This window comes from Populus alba, chromosome 8 (genome assembly GCF_005239225.2).
Source record: "Populus alba chromosome 8, ASM523922v2, whole genome shotgun sequence".
Classification (NCBI taxonomy): Eukaryota; Viridiplantae; Streptophyta; class Magnoliopsida; order Malpighiales; family Salicaceae; genus Populus; species Populus alba.
This window is the reverse complement of record NC_133291.1, coordinates 13,432,948-13,456,413: the sequence shown is the minus strand read 5'-3', so window position 1 is coordinate 13,456,413 and position 23,466 is coordinate 13,432,948. Positions and strand designations below refer to the sequence as shown.

General features: G+C 32.4%; 2 protein-coding genes across 3 annotated transcripts; both read right to left on the bottom strand.

The window, feature by feature from the left end:
• On the bottom strand, positions 1–2,707 carry LOC118058535 (polygalacturonase 1 beta-like protein 3). Its single transcript, XM_035071238.2, has 2 exons — positions 2,170–2,707; positions 1–2,018 (listed from the first exon to the last, which is right to left on the bottom strand). The coding sequence occupies exons 1-2, from the start codon at positions 2,227–2,229 to the stop codon at positions 177–179; spliced, it is 1,902 nt and encodes a 633-aa protein (XP_034927129.1). The 5' UTR covers positions 2,230–2,707; the 3' UTR covers positions 1–176.
• A 17,911-nt stretch (positions 2,708–20,618) lies between these two features.
• On the bottom strand, positions 20,619–22,578 carry LOC118058544 (uncharacterized protein At4g28440-like). Of its 2 annotated transcripts, none has more exons than XM_035071252.2 (3): positions 22,385–22,578; positions 21,974–22,205; positions 20,619–21,163 (listed from the first exon to the last, which is right to left on the bottom strand). In XM_035071252.2, exons 2-3 carry the CDS (start codon positions 22,197–22,199, stop codon positions 20,973–20,975), a joined length of 417 nt encoding a protein of 138 aa, XP_034927143.1. In that variant the 5' UTR covers positions 22,200–22,205; positions 22,385–22,578; the 3' UTR covers positions 20,619–20,972. The 2 variants fall into 2 exon arrangements, with proteins under 2 accessions (XP_034927143.1, XP_034927142.1); XM_035071251.2 differs by having other exon boundaries at positions 21,974–22,208; positions 22,389–22,476.
• Between the last annotated feature and the right edge of the window lie 888 nt (positions 22,579–23,466).

Genomic DNA, 23,466 nt, shown 5'->3' with positions numbered 1-23,466 from the left:
AAAACTGCAAAACATAGTAATAATTTCACTCATAAAGATAAAAAGAAGTGAGCCATAAAGAAATAAATAGACCAATTCGACCAACTTTTAGGGTGGAGCCAGCAGCTAAGTTATCTTAGCAAACGGTTCCAACCCAAATTAGAGAGAAAAAAAAAACATTTGCTTAATTAATTAAATTAAGCTTCGGCAATGGTCCATGTCATATCATTCTCAAAAATCCAGTGACAGACCTCAATCCGGCCCGGACCCGAACCCAGGGCCAAAAAGGATCCATGGGTGGGGCTCCAGGAAGATGTATCCAAGTGGCAGATGGCAACACCATGATTTATCGTGGCCTTGCTATTTGGATCCAAAAGATCGGCTTCGTAGACCCGGACTTTGGGAACAGAGTGGCAGTAATAGAGCAGGTAAGGATAGAGGCTCTGGTGACAAGAGACTGACCTGGTCACTCTCCCACCGTTGATCCCTTTGATCGATCCAATCATGATGTTTTTCTTCGACCCATTCACGTTGTCCGTCGTACGGACAGCCACGTTGCGGCCTAACACGGAGGTCGCAAAATCGATCATGTCCTCGGCCGAGCCCACACAGCGCTTGGTCTCGCCAGGGCTGGGTGATCTCTCACACTCGTCAAGAGCATCCAAAATGATCCTCTCCATGCTTGAATTATCACTAGCATGAAAAATCTCCTTTAGCTGATCAATCTTGGAGGTGGAAAAGGGTAATTTGGAGATGATGGAGCGAGGCAGAAAGGATCTTTTGGGCATTTTGTCTCGAATGTCCGGCATTGGCATCACACTTCCCTTCTTCAACATCGACTCCCGGAAGAATTTTCCGGGCTCTATCCATTTATTGTTTTTTACCACACTGTCGCTGGTTACCTTCATTGAAGCATCGGCAGTGCTTGCGCTAGTGTACCCAGCAAAAGTGACACTCTTCTTATTGGCATAGTCTTTGAAAGTGGTGTTTACTCCGTAGATCTTGAACCCAATCTGCTGCCCCATTGCTCCATTCCCATAGCCAGAGAACTTATCAGTCCCTTCATTGAAGGATTTTCCATAATTGGCGAAATTGGCTTTCTCTGCATTCGAATTCTTTGCATAAGATTGAAAGGAATCATCCCCAACATTTGATTTTTCCCTGTAAGTGGCGAAGCTATCAACACCAGCATTCCCACCATCGCCATAGCTCATGAAATTATTCTGTGGAACATTCCCATCAAATCCGTAAGACTTGAAAGTATCATTAGCCCCATTGGCAGTCTCACCATAGTTGGTGAAATCTGAACCAATCACATTCGAGCCCGTCCCATAACCAGAGAAATCATTGGGAGCTCCATTCCCGTTCTTCCCATAACTGGTGAAAGCTTGACCCGGTCCAGCATTCGCATTCTCTGTGTAAGTCGAGAACTTCTGGGCCTTCCCATTAGCACTATCAGAATAGGAAGCAAAGCGAAGATTTGGGTTGTTTACCTCCACATTGTACCCCTTGAACTCTCCAGTCCCGCCAGTCGCACCAGCGCCATAGGTGTTAAAGCTCTGGTCAACAACGTTGGATTCAGGGGCATAATTGGAAAATGTCTCGCCGTGACCGGCGGCGTCGCGGCCGTACCGGCGGAACGAGTCGACCGGGATATTGTCACCATCGGAATAGTTCTTGAAAGAGTCCGCTCCACCGGCTCGATCAGTGCCGTAATTGGTGAAATTCTTGTTGTTGTAGATAGCGAAATGGGAGTCATGGTCATGCTTTTCAAGACTGGGAGACAAATCAGGGAAGCAGAAGAGTTTGGCAGAGGAACAAAAGGCTGGGAGTTGAGCGGAGAGAGCATTTTGGGAGGCGAGTTTAGCAAATGTTGCCAAATCGACAGGACTCAACGGGGAGGCTTTGGAGATGAAAAAACCAGATTTTGGTAAAACCGTGTGGATCTCCTTGTTCCAGTACCGAACTAGAGATGCCTTGGGCGTAAATGGGCTCTCACCGTTTGGCGAATCTCCACTGCCAACCGCTGCATAATTCACCTGCAATGCATTGTGATTTGAGAAATAAACAGCAAGTTTTAACCATTAATTTGTACGAGAATCACGCATCAAAAACACAAAACAGACAAGAGAGAACAAGACTGAAAGCAGCAGTCAGGAGGACGCGGGCGTAGAGGATAGGCTTACTTACATTGAGCAATGAGACGAAGGAAAGGGAGAGAAGGAGGGTAATGGGGTGAAGAATATGCATTTTTTTAAGAGAGAGGAGCGAGAATGTTGGTGGGTTTGTAGGGTTGTGAATTGATGAAATATATATAAAAGGACCCTAAACTTTACAGAGGGAGGGAGAGAGAGAGAGAGAGTGTGTGTGTACTATTTAATGCGGGTAACAATTAAACAATATATATATTTTTTAATTTTAAAAGTTTGTCTCTGGGTTTGTGGTTCCTGGTTCCTGAGCATTGACACTCAAGGAGTCAAGACTCCGGTCGGCCGAGTTACAAGCCTTAACTCTCAAGTGCATAGTCGAAAAGACAATTAATCATACTGCCAGCAACTCGGGTTTCAAAGCCTACCCATTAGTCATAACCCAACAAAAAATCAAACACGCAAAAGGGAAAATTACATAGACAGTATTCTATGCATTATCTCAGCTGTAAAGGCAGTGGATACACGAGAAAACAAGGTCAAAGGGCGAAGAGGAAGGGAAGGGAGATGGGCTGTGGGAAGGAGCGTGAAGAATGGGGGGATTTATAGGCCCTAATGTAGCTGTATCGAACCCACAGATGCTCTAAAAATACCACTGCGCGTATAAGGTTGTATGACATTAATTTTCCTAGAAATGGATTTCTAGTGGGCACAATTGATCAACCAATTTATATTCTCTTCTCGAAGAGATAATACCAAAAACCCTTGATGTCATTGATAGGCCCCACATTTCAAATAATATTTTTTTTATAAATTAATTTGTCCAACACGAGCAGAGAAGTGTTTAAGTGTTAGATTAACGGGAAAGAGTCAAGGGAGCTTTGACTCTTTTAGTGAAGGGCAGCTTGAAAATTGGGATAGAGGCATGTACGCGATTTCTGATGGATACGTGTCTCGTCGTGATTGGCGAGATGTCACCCTCTCTTTCACGCGTTAGCCGCTCATGATTTTGTTTTACCATGTTACTAGTTTTGGAGTTTATAGAATCTTTCCGTGACTCGATTTTCCATTCAGCATTATGAGAAAAGAGCAACCATCTCTAGCTCTGTCCTGGAGGACCTTGACAAAGCTCGTGATAATGGCATAGTATGTAATTCTATTGAGAGTTTTGAGAAGACTGGTTTCACGACTGATCACCTACCGTGTTTATCATTTAGTGCCTTTTGTAACTTAGTTAAGATTGTTTTTAAAAATATATTTTAATATCAGCACATCAAAATATACATCAATACAACAAAAAATAATTAATTAAAAACAAAAAAAATAATTTAAAAATTAATTTAAAACTCTAGAGCAAACACAACCTAAACACTTACTAATTCACTAACATATTGTTTTCATTGTTTTTCAATAAATCTGTGTACTTATGATGTGTTTAGTTTATTTTTTTTTTAAATAGATATAGAAATGATAAAGATTTATTTAATTGCCGGGACAAAAAAATAAAGATAAAATTATGAATAAAATAATTTTTAAAATGAATATATATCATTTTAAATAAGAAAAAACAAAAAAGATATATTTTTCTGCATTTCAACGGTCTTCATCTCTTTTATATGAAATAATAACCAAACATTACCTTAACATCAATGATGATTTTAGCAAAGGCAAGAAACGTATTTGTTCTTGGTTGTTTTTTGTGAATCAATCGGGTTCCAAAACAAAATTATTTTAAGTTTGATCTTCAATGTATCAAATATGACCAAATTAACCCTATTATCAAAATTTAAGACAAAAATATCATGGTTCCTCTTAGCGTGAGCTGTAGAATCAAAATATTAGGATTGAATTTCATTATCTTGTGATTGTATACATCCTGATAGTTATGAGATTAGATTTATTTTCTTGTCATGGTTATCTTAGAAAGGGTTGCTTATATATATAAAACATTACTTTGTAACAGAAAAAAGAAGTGATAGAATCACATTTTATACAAGAATTTCTCTTTGATTTAACATGGTATCGGAGTAGAGATCCATTATTTGCATCATGAATAACTACTAACAACCTTAAAGAAACTAAGGCAATGGATGCACCAACATCAACTGACTTGATTGAACAAAATCAACCGAATACAACTATAAATTTTAACAATCTCACAACAAGAATGGATCATGTTGTAACTCAGAACCAGGCCTAGACCCTAACAATAATCTATGATATTGCAGTTGTACAAATTGGTATCAAACTTGATGCCCCTAATTATGCTTTATGGTTCCAAATTGTGGAGATGTATATCTTAGAAAAAGAATTTTGGGATATATAAATGATGACCTTCTGCAACTAGAACTCAATGATCCTAACCTTAAAAGATGAAAAATATAAAACTCTATTGTGAAGGGATGACTAATCGACTCAACGAATCCCTCTCTCATAAAAAAAACTTTATTTGATTCCCAATTGTTAAACAAGTATGAGATTCAATCACTACTACTTACTCTGATGGATTTGATACATCTTAGGTGTATGATTTGAATAGACAAGTCACATGAATACAACAATAAGGAGAATCCTTAGAATCACACTACAATTGTCTCCAAGGTTTATGAAAGGAAATTGATTTTTGGAAACCAAATCTTATGGAATGTGCTAGTGACATACAAAAGTCTAATGCTTTCCTTCAAGAAGATCGAGTTTATACTTTTTTGGATGGATTAGATGACATGCTCGGTAAGATAAAGAGTGGTGTACTTTAATTAAACCCATTTCCAACAGTTGAATAGGCTTATACCCATGTTTAAAGAGAAGACATCATACATACAATTATGCTCATAAATAATAGGAATCTTACTACTGCACCCATGGTTTTTAAAGGAGGGAAATGACGACAAGCATTCTAAAATGCTAAATACGAGACATCTTATCAAGAGGATGCAACATATATAATTTAACTAAAACTAAAGGACAAGTGGAGAGTGAAGGCAAAAATTGTTCTCATTATGAACATATAAAGCATATACAAGACACATGCTTCAAATTATATGGTTACCTAGAATGGTGGAATGAGTTAAAGGCATGGAAGTAACATGTAGTTGCTGGTAGCACATGACAATCAGCATTGGTAGACACAAGGCCTCAACTGTCATTAGCTTCACTTGTAGATTTAAAAAATGATGTCATAATTCATTCTAAAGATCAAGGTAATAACTGTTATTATACTAGCAGTGCATTTCTTGCTTTTAAAGAATTTAATAATGACCGGATAGTGAACTCTGATACAACAAATTACATGACTTTATGTCCAAAAAACTTTATCAATACTATGAAACCAAGGTGGACCAGTATAACCAATGCTAACATGGTTGAATATCTTGTTACATGGGTTGGAATAATGCATAAGTCACCTTTCATATCATTGACTAATACTTTATTAGTGCATTCTCTTTCAAATAAGTTGTTATCTATAAGTCAAGTTATCGAAGAACCAAACAGTGTTGTACTAATGTATCCAATTTTTTTCTAGGATATTATCACAAAGAAGATCATTTGGCATAGTACTAAGAGAGAGGGGTTATAATACATAGATGACTTTAGTTTAGGTTAAGTCAACACTATGAGTTGTTTAATAATTACAAAAGAAAAACAGATTTGGCTATGACATTATTGATTTGGGCATCCATCATTTAACTATATGAAGCATTTGTTTACAAAATTATTTTTGAATTCAAATTATTCAAGCTTTAGATGTGAAACTTGCATTTTAGCCAAGAGTTATCATGTATTTTTTTCCAATCAATTTTAATAAAAGTGATATCTCTTTTGTCTTAGTTCATTCTGATGTTTGGGGACCATCTCTTATTATAATTAACTGTGTTTGGAAGACGTTGGTTTGTAACCTTTATGGATCATTGTACTAGGATGACACAACTATATTTGTTGAAACACAAATATAGTATTTGATGTGTTTCATACATTCCATGCTATGATGCTATGATTCATAACCAATTTTCAATAAAAAAAAATTTATAGTTTCTTTGATGTGATAATGGGGGAGAGTATGTGAATAATGATTTCTCATCATTTTTTCTCAAAGAAATGGTATTCTCCATGAATTGTCATGTAGGTCAAACTCCACAACAAAATAGAGTGGTTGAACAAAAAAACCAACATAGTCTAGAAACTGTATGTGTATTGTTATTTAAAGCACAATTACCATGTTAAAAGTGGGATAATAGTGTTACCACTACTGTATATTTGTTGAATCACATGCCTTTTTAAGCTTTGGAATTTAAGACTCCACTACAAGTTTTGCTCACAATATGTTACTCTATTGTCTATACTTCTTATTCCACTAGGTGTGTTTGATTGTGTTGCATTTATTCATCTACATAACAATCAATGAATAAAACCTAAACTCTGTGTTGTTCGCTGTGTGTTTCTAGGGTATGGTACAAATAAAAAAGGATTTTGTTGCTATGATCCTATAAAAAAAAGCCCCACACTACAATGGATGTCATTTTTCTAGAGTTTGAGAATTTTTACTCCTAAAAAACATCAACTTCTCCTTTTCAGGGGTAGACATGGGATTGAGAGAAAAAGTAGTGGAACACAACATATGGTGCTCAATACATTCAAAACATTACAAAAACAGAGACAATAAGTGGTGCTTAAGACGTGGCAAAAACATAGATAGCTCAAAACATTAGAGGAAATATTGTTGTAATAAAAACATAAAGAACTCTAAATATGGCAAAAGCAGCTCCACATATGGCAGAGACAACTTTAAACGTGGCTACTGGGAATGGTGCAAAAGGCCTGACAGATGGTGCCATCAGAATATCACCAAAAATAGCTCCAACTATAACACTTGAAGACGTTACAAAAAGCATTAATCTAAATGAAATTATTGCAGCAACAATGTTAGAAATCAATAAGGCAATAGTCGAGGAAGATAGAAAAAAATTACACCTTAGGACATATAGTAAAACCCCTTTCTCTTGAAGCGTCTGACAAGGAAAAATTCTTTTCCTTGGGGATATTCCTAAGGTAATTTCTAATATATCATCTTCCATTAATATTTTGGATACTTCTACTAGTTATCACTTATCTTTCAAGCACAATAGTGGCAAGCCCTCGACCCATTACTCGCCAGATTATAAGGGGAAAATGTCAAAATACCCAATTTCTAATTATGTATCCACAAAAGGACTCTCTATGACTCTTAAAGCCTTTGCATATAAGTTGTCCTCCTATTAGATTCCTTATGTATTAGATTTAAGTAATAGTTATTGGCATAATAATTTCTCTAAACAAGAGATGTATTAGATTCAAGTACAATATAAAATGTTACCAGGCATAATTTTTTTGGGCAAGAGACATATTTTTTCAAGTCAAGATCTTAGGTTCAAGGAAAGACAAATAAGATTGATTATTTTTGCATTTATATATGAAAACTATTTGATTAATAAAAAGTTAATTTCATGAACATAAGTTCTTCGACCAAGGAACTACTCAAAAATTTTTTAGGAAGACAAAAAGCGTCAAGAGATGATGATCTTAAAACGTTGGATGATAAATTTGTCTTATCATTGCATCATCATCCAGTTTAGCTAATGTTATTATATATAACCTGATCAGTAGATCAACTCAGTTTAATCTAAATCAAGTTTTAAAAAAAAAAAACCCATTAGAAGTTGACTCTGTTAAACCGAATGATTTAGTTACACTAGTCAAACCTTATATATATGCTGAAAAAAAATTAAAATGATATTATTTTTAACATTAAAAAACAATTAAACTACACAATATTGGATTGACTTGAAACAACATGCCTAACTCAAGACCTAAGTCTTAGATAAATTCACGAGTGTAGCTAGATTTAATAAATTTAGTTTTAGCTTACCACGCCTTGTCCATATAACATATATGCATATGGTATTTACACAATGATCTAAACTAAACTTTTTGTAAGGATATGCCAAAGACCAAATTTTTTTTTAGAAAATATCAGGGATTGAGCAAAAGAGCATAAACTCAAGCTAAATTGTCATAACTATTTATGTATACGAATGTTAACATGTCTCCTTAATTTATGGATGCTTTTTGAATTGCTTTCACATGTTTTTTGACATTATATATTATCAAACTTACTATTTTTTTATAGGTAATAAAATAAATTACAATACCTAATAGTAGGCATACAAGAGAACAAGAACAAATCTATAGAGATCAAGGATATGCAAATACTAAGGATCTATAGAAGACATAAGAACTTGTATTTATAACCAAGAAACATAAAAGTGTTAAAGATGCTGATGGAATATGTTATCAAACTTACTATTCCATTGGTTCACGTTTTGCCCCAAATAGATTAATTTTTTTTAAAATGTTAAAAAGAACATTGAGAGTGTGAGGATTTTTTGCAAATGCTATTAAAACCCGGAAAAATAGGTAAATCTTGAAATCCCTTGAACTGACTTCTTGCCTAGCACAAGTTTTCAATTAAATATATAAGAGTTAACTCGATATGAATTGATTGATTTAATAGGTTCAAAGAAAACCCAAATGACTGAGAAAAGCATGAATCAACTTATAAAAAAAACCATGAAGATTTTTTTAAAAAAATATTGAGATTACGACATATTGGATGACATCAGTCACACATAACTCGGTTCATGAATTTACCTAGGTTTAATAGTTTTAAAAAAAAAACTATTTTATTTAATTATATGATAAAAAATTATATACTTGCAATTTCAATAATCAATTTTAAAATTAGATGATTGTTCAATACCATGATAACCATAAATAAAGCAGAAAAAAAAGCATTCATAAAGTATATTTTCCAACAAACTCAATATTAAAAGGTATAGTCAGGGAAAATTTAAAATAGTTTTTTTTTTTAATTAGTATCAACATTAAGTAAAAGACCAAGTTGCTCCCAAGATGATGATTAAACATATTGGATGACCCCAGTTACACAAAATCAGTTCATGAACTTAGCTGGGTTTAAATATTTCTTTTAAAAAATATTTTTTTACTTAATTATATGATAAAAATTAGATACTTATAATTTCAAGTATTAATCCTAAAATAAATATTTTTTTTTAGACCATGATAACCCTAAACAAAGCAAAAAAAAAAAAAAAACCTTTCACGAAGTCTATTTCTTAACTAATTCAATATTGATGGATGAAACTGGAAAAAATAAAAAAAGTTTTTTTTATATAATTATTATCAAACATTAAGTAAAAGACCAAATTGCCCATAAGTTGACTATTAAGCCCTTCAAGTCAAGCTTTAAAAGTGATTTAGAAAAAAAAAAACCTAAAACCCAAGTGTTTTTTTTGCATTTATGGACATTATAGTAACTTTAACTTTGCAAAAAAATAATAAAAAAGATAGCAATAGCCTTGATCAATTACAAAATGGCTAATCTACAATAATTAAAGAGAGAGCGATTATGCAAGCCATTGTATGAAAAAACTGGTAAATTTATTGTTTCAACCTATACTAATTGATCCGGGTGAATATTCTAAATTTAGGTTAATATTCCAAATTTGCAACTTGTGGAATTTGAAAGCCCTTTGGGTTCAATTAAGAATTTTAATTTTCAACTAATTGAATGCTAAATGATAGAATTGAAAAAACAATTTCAAGTTAAGAAACTAACCAAAGCCAAAAAAGAAAAAAAAGAAAAAAAGAATGAGCATCAAATATGAAAGGAAAAAAAAATTAAGTGTGTTAAATTGAAAAAAAAAAAAAAAATTAAAAACTATCTTAAATAAAAAAAGAAATAAAAAAAGACCCAAATTTGATAGAATAAAAAAAAAATTAAAGAAGGATGCCAATTGACAACAAAACAAAATCCGATCATCTGGAGTTACCACAAGCCCTACGTGAAGGCGGCGGCTTGTTGCGGTTTATTTTTAAATACAACTCTACCTTTGTACCTAAACATTATTAAGAAAAAACAATCAATATATAATTATGAATTAGCCCCTCAAGTTAAGCTTTTTGAAAAATTTGAATCTAAGGGTAATAGAGTCATTATATTGTAGGAAAGAAAAATATATGAAATGTCCAAAAAAAATCACTATTGTTAAATTATTATTTTCTTTTAAGGGTCACAAAGTTATTTTTACCATGCCAAAGAATAATGAAAAGATCAAGCCACCCCTTAACAATTCAAAGAAGACAAATGAACCAAAAAATGTTTTACCCTAAAAAATAGATAATTTATTGAGAGTTTTTTTCAAAAGCAAAACCATCAATTCACTAATATGATTTGACATACATACAATGTTTTTACCATATATTTTAGTTTTCTCTTTAATGGTTGCTTCAACTATTTAGAATTATCTAACTTTAGATGTGGGTTCCTTGCATGTTTTAAGTCATGTTTGGCTTGAGAACTAGCGATAACTAGACCGACCTTCAACAAATCTTGTACACACAAGGTAGGATTAGAAATGAAAAATCCAATCAACCCTCTGAGTAAGTCAGATAATCTTTTTCAAACACGTGGACATTTTTATAATAACTATAAGAAGGTTTGATTATGTTGATTTAGTAATTACTTTTTCAAAGTATTTTTGGATTAGAATTACATTGAAATAAGATTTTTTTAAAATTTAATATATTTTTGACATCAACACATGAAAACGATATGAAATAAAAGAATATATTAATTTAAAGCAAATAAAAAAATTTAAATTTATTTAAAAATATTTTTAAAAATATAAAAATAGACATGATCTGGAAACTCGATTCTCGGTTTCTCTCTCTGTTTTTCATTTGACCATTCTTATTTACGTCACTCTAGGGCACCTTGTCATTATTCTCTTACTTGTTTATGAAGTTTCTTCTTAGCCTCCTTATCCCTACGGTATTTCATATTTTATAAAGGAATAGAAACCACGTATACCCAGTACTTCATCCCATGCCTTGAATAATTAAATGTATAGATGCTGTATATCAGAATATATGACAAAAATGTAAGATAAGTTGTAATATTCTTGAAATACTATAATAATTTAATATAAGCTCGCTTATGTGATATCCCATGTCTCAACGTATTAGCGTATCTCATCATGTCATTTAATTTTCTTCTTTTTTTAATCACAATCTCAATATTATCAACTACTTCGTCTTCACATATCTTTTTATTGAGTTATATATATTTCTTAAGGATAACCATATAGAGTTTGTTGGTCGGCATCAATATTCTCTTAAAGTTGTATACTATATAATAAGCTCACCAAACTAGCATGTCACGTTCTTTCATGAAGAAAAATCTACTCCGATGAAAGATGCTTCTTCACTCATACTTTGGTTATTTTCACAACGACCATCTCTTCCATTGTGTCATTCTATCCGATCCAGGTACAGTTTGGCAATACAGTGATCCACACGTTGCTCCACAGTAAAAATGTTTTTTTTTAAACTTTTTTTTTTTTAAATATATGTTGCATCTCAGCGCATTGCCTAACAGTCACTAAACTCTCGTTATTGTTCTATCGTTGCCTTGTTACATGAGCCCTAAACCTACAAGGTAGCTAGTTCCGATCCTTTTATATGATTACCAAGTTATGTCAATGGTTGCAAATGTATCTATGAATCCTGAGTATATGACATTAACTATGAGGAGACTTTTGCTCTGCTTACTCATCTTATTACCTCACTACGAAGTTCTTGCTGTTGTCAAATAGTGTCGATTATTTCATACGTACGGATGGTCATCTCAAAGGGAATCTTTTCAAAAACAATTGCATGTATCCTTCTTCTAGCCGCCATGATCATCTACTAGAAAAAGTTTTGTCCATTTTATCGAGCTTTTATATATATGATCTCAAACAAGATTCCCAGGTTTGATTTGAGAAATACCACTCTACCATGAGTCATTTTGGATAATTCGCTTCTAACAGATGCTACCTCTACTATGTGCTGATCATGTAACTATTACAAAACTAGGTTTCTTTTATGAAAATAAAGGATCTAGCCAAACTAGGTTTTCTTTTTACGCCTACAAGTTTCTTCAGACGACACTCTAGCTACTACTTGTTTATATTATAGGCTAGATATTCTATAGATATCTTGTTTTCCTGCTCATTTGACTGCTAGTAAAACTGCTCCAACTACTGAGTCTAATGGCGAGTTCACGCTTGTAATGGTACAACACCAATGTGACCCTACACTATATATCTCATTGTCGCTCATCCTGATATAGCATATTTTGCTCATATACATGTGTTGACCATATACTATTACAAGGGGTGCTTAATTTACTCTATGGACTCCATCCTTCTGCAACAATCGATGCTCAAATTAATTGCCTAAAATGACGTGTTTCAAGAACGAACATTTTCGAGACTTATCTTCCAAGCTCAAGTTGATTTCCACTCCACCACCTTTAAGTTTGAGGGGATGTCAGAATGTGTTTAAATAATAGTGTTAGTTACATTAAGAATATTAATTAGAGTAGCTAGCGTGATCTAACACTCATCTAATTAATTAATCTTTAGCAATCATTATTGATCCCTTGGATATCTATGATCTTTGGGAATTATTAATTTATTTTTAAAAACCATCGTGATTATATATATTTACATTTGTAGGACATGTGGACTTGTATCTATAGCCCTGTAAACCTTAATAATTTAGATATAAAATGCAAAACATACAATTACTCTATATTCTCTTATCGCTACTGTTCTCCTTAATTAGCATATTATGAATTATGGTTCGGTACTGGTAACTATTAAAAATATTAATAAATAGAAATAGAAATATCAATAAAATATTTTTATTGATAAATTACCGTTAATTTTACTAATAGAATATTCTCTCGCTATATCATTTGGTAATTACCGATATAAATATTCTCTAAGTATATATTAAGAGAATTATAGTGAAAAAAGAATGAATTAAAACAAGGCCAAAAAATAAAATGACATGTTATTTATACCGTCATTAAAATCCATCCATAAACGCGTTGGTAAACTAACTTCGCTCTGAAATTGTTCATTGTAATCAATACAAAGGGTATCAATTACGGATTAATTTCATCGGTATTTTTTCAAAGAGTTATAGAACTGTTCACTTCTCTATTGCACTGTTAATTATTGTTCTTTACAGATGAAATCACTGATAGATTAAAAAGTCATTAGTGATATTTGAAAAGTTTTTGAAAATTTTTTGAATTAAATTGAAAATTTTGAATTAAATATTATAGACAGAACCACGACAGAATGGTTAAAAATATTACTATTTAATTATCTGCCGGCAAAACCGTTGGGTAAAATACCCTAATAAAAAGGCTAGAGTCCCTCATTTCATAACAGACGCGTCTCTTCTTCTTCTTCTTATGTAAAAAAACACAATTGTCCCTTTTTTTTTTCACTTCTCTTTCCTCTCCTCTCCTCTCCTCTCCTCCACACATAGGCATGTCTTCTCCTCTCTTTCTTCTTTTCTCTTCTTAATTACATATTTTATGAATTTGTTTTTCTTTTATCTTCTCAGCTTCACTCACAATTATATTAAGGAAAGATTTCTCTTTTTTCTTTTTTGTTTTTTTGTGTTTTTTTTGCATTATATTTGTTTTTTTAAAAATTTTTTTGTTCTCAATAATTGTATGAATATTGTTATAGGATTTTTTTTTCATGTGAGATCAATTTTGTTGGATTTTTTTTTCAATTTTGTTGTTCAATTTCAATTAAATTATTTTATTAGTTGCTAGATTATGAGTTTCTAAAATAGTTTTTCTAGGTTAGGTCAAAATTGTTTTCAGTTGATTTATTTATTTGTTGTTGCTGTTGTTTATTTTTTTGTGTTATTTATTTGTTGCAAATTTGTTTGAGTTGATTTTTTTTCTTCTTTTTTTTCCCAAGCAACTCAATTTTTTTAAAAAAATATTTTAAATAATTACTAACAGTATTACCGATAGATTAAGTTTGACGTTGGTATATTCCAGAGAGTTAAATAAGAATTACTGCAAATGTCATTGTGCCAATGTTTTATCTCCGATAGAATTATATACAATATTTTTGTTAGTTATATGCAACATTCCTGAGAGCAATACTAATGCAATGAAGCAGGTAAATTTTTTTTGTGCGCTTTTCCCGTCAGTAAATCCGTTGATAATTTTATTATTGACGAATTCACCGACAAACTAAAAATTACTGACAAGAGTTTTATCGATGTGGCATTTCTAGCCGTGAGCCCATCAGTAAATTTAATTACCGATGGTAGATTCTATCGGTATTTTTAAGAATTATAGTAGTGTCTGCATGAGTGTTTTATAAAATATTTTATCAATCGCATTTCAAATGTTTCAAACATTTCTCAATTGGATCCTCTTTTCCATTTTTTCATAAAATCTCCCCCATCGCATTGTTCTAAAGGGGAAAAAAATGAACATTAGATGGAAAAAAATTAGGACAATGACAAAATGATCCAACTGAGAAATTTCTAAAAACATTGAGAACCTTCGTAGAAATTAATGCTGTAATGACATTGAATTTATCTTATTCTCATCAAGCTATTGTTCAAGCTAGATGGGATTTTTATTTTTTTAGAGTTCTTGTTTAAGATTTTGATATATATAAATAAATCTTAATGAAAAATTGGATATAATAGGCAAATTTAATAGTTATGGTAAGACATGCAGGTAGTGGTGGAGTGGTTGATACTTGATTGTGTTGATGAAGTGTTTTTACAATATTTATTTTTATCATAATCTTGTTTTTAGATGGTCAAATGATCAATAGGTGGCCTTGATGGATTTTTTTATCATATATTTGTTTTACTAAAAAATTATTTTTTATTGATATTCTATTTTTAATTTGTTTCCTCCAATAAATTATGACTCTAGTTTTCTTATAATAAAGGAGTTATATCCTTATTATATAGTCTAAAAATATTTGAACCTCCCAATAAAAAATAAAGAAAATTATAGCCCGTCCACACAAATTATTAAAGATACAAAAATCACTTAGGTATGCTACCAATGACTTCAAAATGAACACGTGACTAGCAAAATTGATTTGCAGAAGTCATAATAAATACATTTTTTTAATTTAATTTAATGTATTTAATTTTTAAAAAGTTTTTTCGTGGCATCTTTACTTTCTTTGAAAAAAGAAAAACTATTGATATTTCTCAAGAGGCTCTCTCTTCACCAATTTCTATGAACTTAGTCTAGGGATTAAGAAAGTGTTTGTTTTTATGATTGAACTTGTTTTTTAAAGTATTTTAAAATTATTTTTTATCTAAAATAATAATAAGTTAATATTTTTTAAGTATTTTTAAGATGTTTTATATAAAATAAACTACACATGGTATTAACATCCCAACCCCACCACCCAACCATGAATCAAACCAGGACATGCTCCATCATGCTTGTAGATCCACTCAGCCAAGTAAGGAAGTTGACTTTGGAGGCCAAATTTATCCATCACATGGATATATACAGAGAAAACAAAGGAGTTTTTAGCACGGTTATACTTCATGACCCCCTTTTTTTTTTTTTCCCAACATGTAAATCAAATAGGTTAAGTACTGTTTTGACAAGTTCTAGGCTACCAAACGATTGGATCTTGTCCCCTGGACTGGACTTCCAGACCGCTTTCTCAGTTCGACCTAAGAGTTTTTTTCTTCCATTGCAGAAGTTCAAGATACGAGGTCACACACACACACACACACACACACACATATATATATAATATATATATATATATATATATGCTTGCAATTTTCTAAAAAATCAATAGTTTAATACCATTCATTATATTCAAGTTCATTTTGTCACCCGAAAAGATCCATCTTTGTTTGATTCCCACTAGCTCTACAGCAACCATAAATTTTATTTCCCAATAAAATGTCACTAGCTCATTGACCAGGCAACCTGCAGGCAGGCAGGCAGGCAGTTATGAGAGACCTAGCTAGGAGCGAAAAGGAAAAAAGAAGGAGAAGATAAGTAGCTGGATAGCAAATGACATTGGAACAACAATATATAATATAGTTTTTCTTTTCATAATAATAATGATAGAAGGTTTTATAAAAAGCATGCTGGCGGATGTCCGCCATGAAAAGAGATAAAGTATTTAGATAGAGCAACACCAATGGATAGAAAGGAAAAGAACTAGGAAACAAAAGAAAGGCTGACAAAATGGTACCGCAAGCCATTCAACTTTTCTCAGCGTCTTCTTATTCAGCTTCGAACACTTGTTCAGTTTCGAATACAACAAGAACACTGATATGAAGATCATTACTCTCTCCAAGTAACACCATGAGAGGATAGTTTCCACGTCTTTCACTAAAATCTGCCATTAACCATCATTGTCCATTGAACCAGGAGTTAATTTATCAAGTACTGTGCGTAGAACACTCTAAAACCCCCACCATAAAGTGAATTAAAAAAAGTTACGATACCAGCACTAGTTGAAATGGTACAGTTCAACTAAATTTATATTTTAAAAATTACAAGTTTAAGTCTCACAAGTTTCAGGATTGCTGGAGACTTATATAATCATTAATTTTAAGATTCGTAGAATTAATCAAGATACACATAAGTTGGTCTGGACACTCACATTAATAATAATAATAAAAGTTATGAAACCTAATATAGCTATTAAACCTAATTGGAAGATGATTTAGCGCAACTATTTAGGATTAATATTTTTTTTTAAAAATAACTGGGTTATGACTGGAAGAATCAAGTTAACTTTGAGTTAATTTTTTTATACCAATCTTAGTACAGATAGGTCAAATAGATATCGTGGTGATCTAAAAAAATAACCGGGTTATGATCAATCAACGAAGTTTAATAATATTGATGGCAATGGATGGAAATAAAAATAGCAAAGAGGCTGATAATATCGAAAATCGAAAACTCCAAATGAGTAGTGTCGTCAACATTCAGTAATTGATGACGCTCTAGCAATCAACTAAAGTTAAAGAGGTACCCACCCATGTGAACATGAACGTGATAAATGGACAAGAAAAAATTGTTTGCAGGCCAAAGAGAACCAAAAGTTCGTACGTTGGTTCTCATGAGTCTTCTCCATGAACATGGCCGCAGCCACCCTCACGTTGCTGGGGACGAAAGAGTCTTTCTCGACGTCTCTACCCCACACATGATTCACATGAAGACGTTGGAGATTTGATACGGACAAGACAGTAGTAAACAGGTGCGTATGTATATATATATATGGTTCGATATACAGAAATAACAGCTCTGGTTAATTATAGGAGCAATGTGCAGCGGTTTTTGACCTGAGACCTGAGAGTTTCTAATATTTCTGCTGTTGCCTTCCTCATGAGCTCCCACATGGACTCCCATTTCCTGCAAAAACACAACTCATCCCGAGATTTCTAAGCAGTTTTTCAAGGTTAGATACAGAAAGATTCTACCAACTACGTGCAAGTGTTGTGTTTCCCACAATCATGTTCCTTAATTTCGCTGCAGAGTATCTCACTAAGGTGTTGTCTTTTAGTCAAAAGAAAGGGCTTGACTGTGCTCTTCCACTCCATGAACTGATACAAAATAATCATCATTCTAAGCAAAAACAGAGATCTTAATCTTAAACAGTAACAATATCCTAATTCGTCTTTGAAGGTAGCAAGAGAAGAAAAAAACATAATAAAATATAGATTATTTTTATTTAAGGACTTGTTTGCATGATTAAAAATTGTATGTGGGTAGAAATCCATGTGATGATCAGCTTGTAGCGTGTGTGTGTGTGTGTGTATATATTGTGTTAATTATTTAATAATGGAAATTCTTAGACTCATGCACTCTATGGTTAGCATCATGTATCAAATTTATTTATTTATTTGGGAACAGGAGCATCAATATTTTTCTTTCGTCCTCTCGCTAGGCAAAACTGTCTTTCACCTCCTCCTTTTCTTTGGATTCCTTCTTCTTTTATCAAGCCGGGGCTTAATTTTTCACCAAAAAATAAGAAAAAAAAGTCGGGGCTTAATTATAGGTTTTGTTTCTCGCTATCATTCATCTGAGCGGCCCTTTCATCATGGTAGTACAAGGCATGATTGCTATCGGAGCCAGATTCCCTCTTGCTAAGATTTTCTTGTGTGTGTGTGTGTGTCTATATATATATATATATATATAAATGATTATAGGCTACTTGTACATGAGTTTCTGACTCCATACCAGTTCTATTCCCACTTATTTGGGATCATGTTAGGACAGTACACAGCTAAAGCATGCACTAACTTAATCTTTTTTTTTTTTAAAAAAAAAATTATAAAAAAGGGAAAGTAACATGTTTTGAAAAAAATAACAAGTTTTAACAGGGTTTTTCTATTAACCACTTCATGGATCGACCTGAGTTTTTAACCTTATTATAGCATGTTAATTTTTTTATTTTTTTTTTATTGAAACTCGGCTCCCTCGTCTCGTCATTTTCTGTCAATAATATCATGTTTTTCAGATCCACACAAGTTTAGAAAATCGCCCACACTTGGACGTCAAGATTGATGCTTAAATAACTTGACGAATGGAGACAATCAGATGTCAATTCCTTCCAGCCTTCTTTTCCCCAAGCTCTCCTTAGTTATTTAATGCGCAAGTCTAAATTTTTTCCCCACTTTGGAGTAAATTTGTTTTTTTGACACTCCAGGTGAGCTTCCCCATATTCCAGAAGTTGCAGAGGAACAACAGGCTCCTAAAGTTTTTGCCTAATCAAGGTATTATTCTCAATTTATAAAAGCACTAATTAGAAAGAAAAAAAAATTGGTCAACCTAGTAACTTATGCATTTTTATTTTCATTTTCTTTCACCTTATAAAGGAAATGTTGTAAAATAGCCAAGAATATTAATTTAATTCAATTCCATAAAATATTTTAAATAATATAATTAAATTTAGTTATGTGATTTAGTATTTTATTCCAAATATAAAAATTATAACATGGTATTAATTAAATTCAAATCACATATGAAATTGAATTCAATTATATATTATAATTTAATTCTACACAAACCGTAAAGAAACGATCAACTAAAAATATGACACAATCATGGAGGTTATTTATAGTTCTCCTCCCTCCTAGCTACAAAAAAAACAAATAGATGAGATAACTAACTAATTAACTATATGTTTATATATAATATTCATAAGATTTCATTAGACATCGTTACTCTTTTTGTTACTCGTTAAGAAATTGAAATCTCTATAAACAAGACAGTAAAAAGTATAGAATAGTTTTCTTTTCAAGTTTATTTGTTAAAATTATTTCTAAAAATCATTTTTTATGGTATTTTAATTTGGTTGATAAATTTTTTCATTGATATAGTTTACAAAAAAAGAAGTTATACTCTATCTTTATTTTTTAAGAAACACCTTGGTTGTTACTTTTATTCAATATTTATTTGATGGAATATTGAGTAAATATTTTTCTACGAGAAATATATATTTTTTAAAAAAGTTTGGAAACGAAGAAGTTAAAAAAGAAAAGGAAAAAGAAAAAAAATAAAAGACTTGGGCCTAGTTTCAAGCCTTAGCACTAGGCACAGATGGGCCTGGAAACAACCAAGCCTATCACTCCTAGGCCATCATTCTCCTAGTTCCTAATGCTCGGAGCTTTTGGGTGTACACTGCGTTGTCCACCATCATCTGAGAATCGCCGGGTTTCGTTGAAACTTACGGGCACCACGTCCAAATGATATTTTCAGTTTTTTTTTTTTTTTTTCACTTAAGAATAAATGGAAATACTCTCCTTAACCATCTAAATACAAATCTAATCTTGAAACACATTTCCAAACAACAAATAAATTCAATTTTAAAGTGTTTAGTTCTAAAACTTCAAATCTATGTATCTTCCAAATCCCGTTATGAAACTAAACAGCTTTGATATTTATAGATTTATTGTAATTAGAGCTCTCAATAGACAGTGATATAAAGTGATTTTATGGCTAAATTCTACCCTTAGAAATTCCTCTCTTAAATTTTTTATGTTTTTTCTCACTGCAATGTCCATATCTCCCCATACCACATTTTTGTTTTCATTCCAATTGCAATCAATCGAGTATTGCATGGTTACATCACAACCCACAATACTAAACAACGCTTTAGCCATCAAATTCTCTCATATTTTACTCAGTTAGTGTTTGATTTGAAGTTGAAAAATGGTTAATTGTTTGAAACAAAATTAAAAACTAAGTGATTTTGTTTTCTGATGAGAAAAACATTTTAAAGGAATTAACAATTCAATTAGGAAGAACTAGCTGCTGCGGGGAGCTGAGTCGTATTAGTACTTTGTTTTGTAATTGAAAATCAACACTTTACCTATCCGAAAATGCTTCGTTCAAACCATCACGTAAGGAAACCCAACTCTCACATATACTACAGCTGAAGTGGAGGGCTTGGTCCAGCCTCCAATTGTGGTTTTCACATTTGTACAAAGTAGAGATAGGAGTTGACAACAGAACTTCAAAGACCAAGCATGCAAGAACCAAGCAAATTAGAGCAAGTAGAGAACATAACTTCCGGTAATTTTTATAGCTGTCATGACATTGAGCAAGATCAACAACTGTCCAAAAAAAAATAGGCAGTAAGCAAACCAAACCAAAGTTCTAAAAGGAAGCTGCTTGAACTCACTGATTCATAGCCATCACCATCTGTTTGGAAGTCCAATCAAAGGCTGCTGTTGGATTTACGGGAAATGTAAAAGCAACTGGGGCAGTATTAGCTTTTGCAGATATCCTCTTTCATAAACTAACTTTCGCATGCATTTGGACATAATGTCCTCTAACAGTAATTGCTTTTACTTGAGTTGTTTTTTATTATCAGATCACCATCCAGTTGAGTAGCAAACACCATGCAGGAGTCATTCTTCAACAACGTTGACAAGTTCGTATTCAATCAGCGACAGGTTGTTATCTTCCTTCACAGTGAAATCAGCAGGCTCAGTGACTTCAACACGGCCCCACTTGTCCACAGCAAGCCTCATTGATCCTTTAAACATGTCGATTTTCGCATTGCGAAGGATCACAGTAGTATCCTCTTTCATCAAGTCCACTAAGAATAGATAAGAATATGAGTTAAACAAAACAAACAGGACTAGCAAAATCCAAAAATAAAAGATACAGGATTGCATAATACAGATTCAAATCATCAATTCCTCGCTTGACAGATGAAGAAACCAAAACCACACATTCCTTGTGCTCTTTTGAAAAAAAAAATATTTTAGAAGAAAAGCATCAAACAAATCATCAAAACAAGGTTGCGATTATTTAGTTGGGAGTGACAGTGAAAATGGTTGCAACATCTAGAATCTGAACTAATGTGTGTTTGGTAATCCAATTTAATGGTTTTTTCAAAGTGTTTTTCGTCTTGTCAAAATCATCAAAAACCACCTAAAAAGACATCAATTTGATGTTTTTCTCACGCAAAAAACACTTTGAAAAGCACCTCAACTGCAATGTCAATCGGCGTGGTTAAGGGTATTTCTTTTTTGGTGCCATGTACAAATAGTCTGATAAAGATTTATCAATTTGATCCAAAATGTCACCCAAACATCTTTCCATAAGTAATCTTATCAGATAAATAGTTCTGACAAAGAAAAAGCCATCGAGAAATTATGGGAAATCTAAACACAATTGCATTGCCAGAATAATATTGAACCCTGCAAGCACTCAAAGAAAGAGGGCATTTGAACAAATTCAAGATAGAACTATTTAATCACACGAAAGTCTGACCTCCTCGAATACAAGAACAAAGAACAACCACTTGGAACCAACAAGCCACACACTATAATGATTAAACCCCATTTTGCTGATTCAATCAAAGTGCCTGAACCTTTTTTTTTAAAAAAAAAACGAAATGTACCTTGATCATTTCTAGCAGTAAAGATAATCAATCCAGTCTCATCCCCAACCAAACATTCAGCAATTCTCATTTGGCGTACTTGAGGACCATCAGCACGCCCTTTCTGCAATACCATCTTTACACTAACAACCTTGACAGTGAGAGTGTGGCCAAAAGTGCCAGGGCGGAGCTGCTCAACCTTGGTGAATACAGGCTTCCTCAACCCCGATTTTGATTCTTCAGCCATTTTCAACTGCGGAAACAAAAGGCATTTAACACCACAAATTCTACTCTAAATTAATTAAAAAATAAAACACAAATTTCCAATCGCCAAGAACAGATCGAGCAGTAACATTTAACAGAATAATGGAAAATTAAAAAGGAAACACGCATGCCCTGGTATTTTAGATACGCTAGGGTTAGGGTTTTCACCTGCAAATTGGAGAGCGTGAGATGAGATGAGGTGAGATCTGATCTGATGTGGTTGAGTGATTGAAAAACGTAGCCGTCAGAGTCGAATCTACAAAGAGAGTCCTTGTGCCTAAATACAAATAATATACCGACAACAACCTTTGATCCTTTGACTGGCCAAGGTTTGCTGCCCTCCTCTCTGCACGTGACTCTTCCTTCGTCTACGGACTTGAATTTTCTTCTAGCTTTTAACAAGTCGAGAAAGAAAGGGGCTATCCTGAAAAGCCCACAATAAAAAATACTACCCTACTTTCGGCCCTGCTAGTCCCCCAATACTTGGCCCATAACAAATCCCATGGGCTATTTTTAATAAAGATAATCAATTTTACATTTCTATTTTTCATTTTCTTGTTTCTAATTTTTATTGCAATAAGAAAGTGAAAAAATTATTCATTTATTTAGGATGAAGAATAATTTTTTTTATTTTAAAAAACAATAAATACATTAAGATTATATGTTGTTATTAAAAAAATTTAATATGTAACTTATAATAGTCATCTTAGTATTTTGTATTTGTGATAATATAATTATAAAATATTATTTTTGTTTTATTAAAATTAAAATTTATCATGAAAAATATATACTTTCTAATTCAAAAAAATATTTTATACTATATTTATAATAAAAAATAAACAAGCTTATAACACTAACTAAATTTAAAAATTATATATGTGTGATTTTAAGTGTTTTGAGACTTGAAATTATCAAATTGGTAAGCTAAAAGTTAATTTAAAAAAACATTATTTGAGTTTCAAAATGGTTTTTGATATAAAAAATATATTTGCGAGGTCGAAAGGATTACTTTACTTTCGAGTTGATTGACAACATATGATATCTTAATTCAAAACATCTATTGCTTCGTATATATTAAAAAAAAAAAAGGTGCAAATCAAAATTGTTGACACTTCCCTTCGGTAATGTAGGGAAGAGCTTTGATGGAGTTCCTATAAAAAAAACAATTATCATTTCGGATAATTACATGAATTCGTCAAAAGTCTTGTGATTAATTAATGTTTCTGAAAATAATGATTATTTTTAATAGA

Bases quoted from the DNA above. Each gene is read 5' to 3' on its own strand.
- LOC118058535 (XM_035071238.2), bottom strand. From the start codon at position 2,229: ATGCATATTCTTCACCCCATTACCCTCCTTCTCTCCCTTTCCTTCGTC. The intron at 2,019-2,169 runs GTAAGTAAGCCT...AATGCATTGCAG, and splicing joins CCTTCGTCTCATTGCTCAAT to GTGAATTATGCAGCGGTTGG.
- LOC118058544 (XM_035071252.2), bottom strand. From the start codon at position 22,199: ATGGCTGAAGAATCAAAATCGGGGTTGAGGAAGCCTGTATTCACCAAG. The intron at 21,164-21,973 runs GTACATTTCGTT...ATCTATTCTTAG, and splicing joins TACTGCTAGAAATGATCAAG to TGGACTTGATGAAAGAGGAT.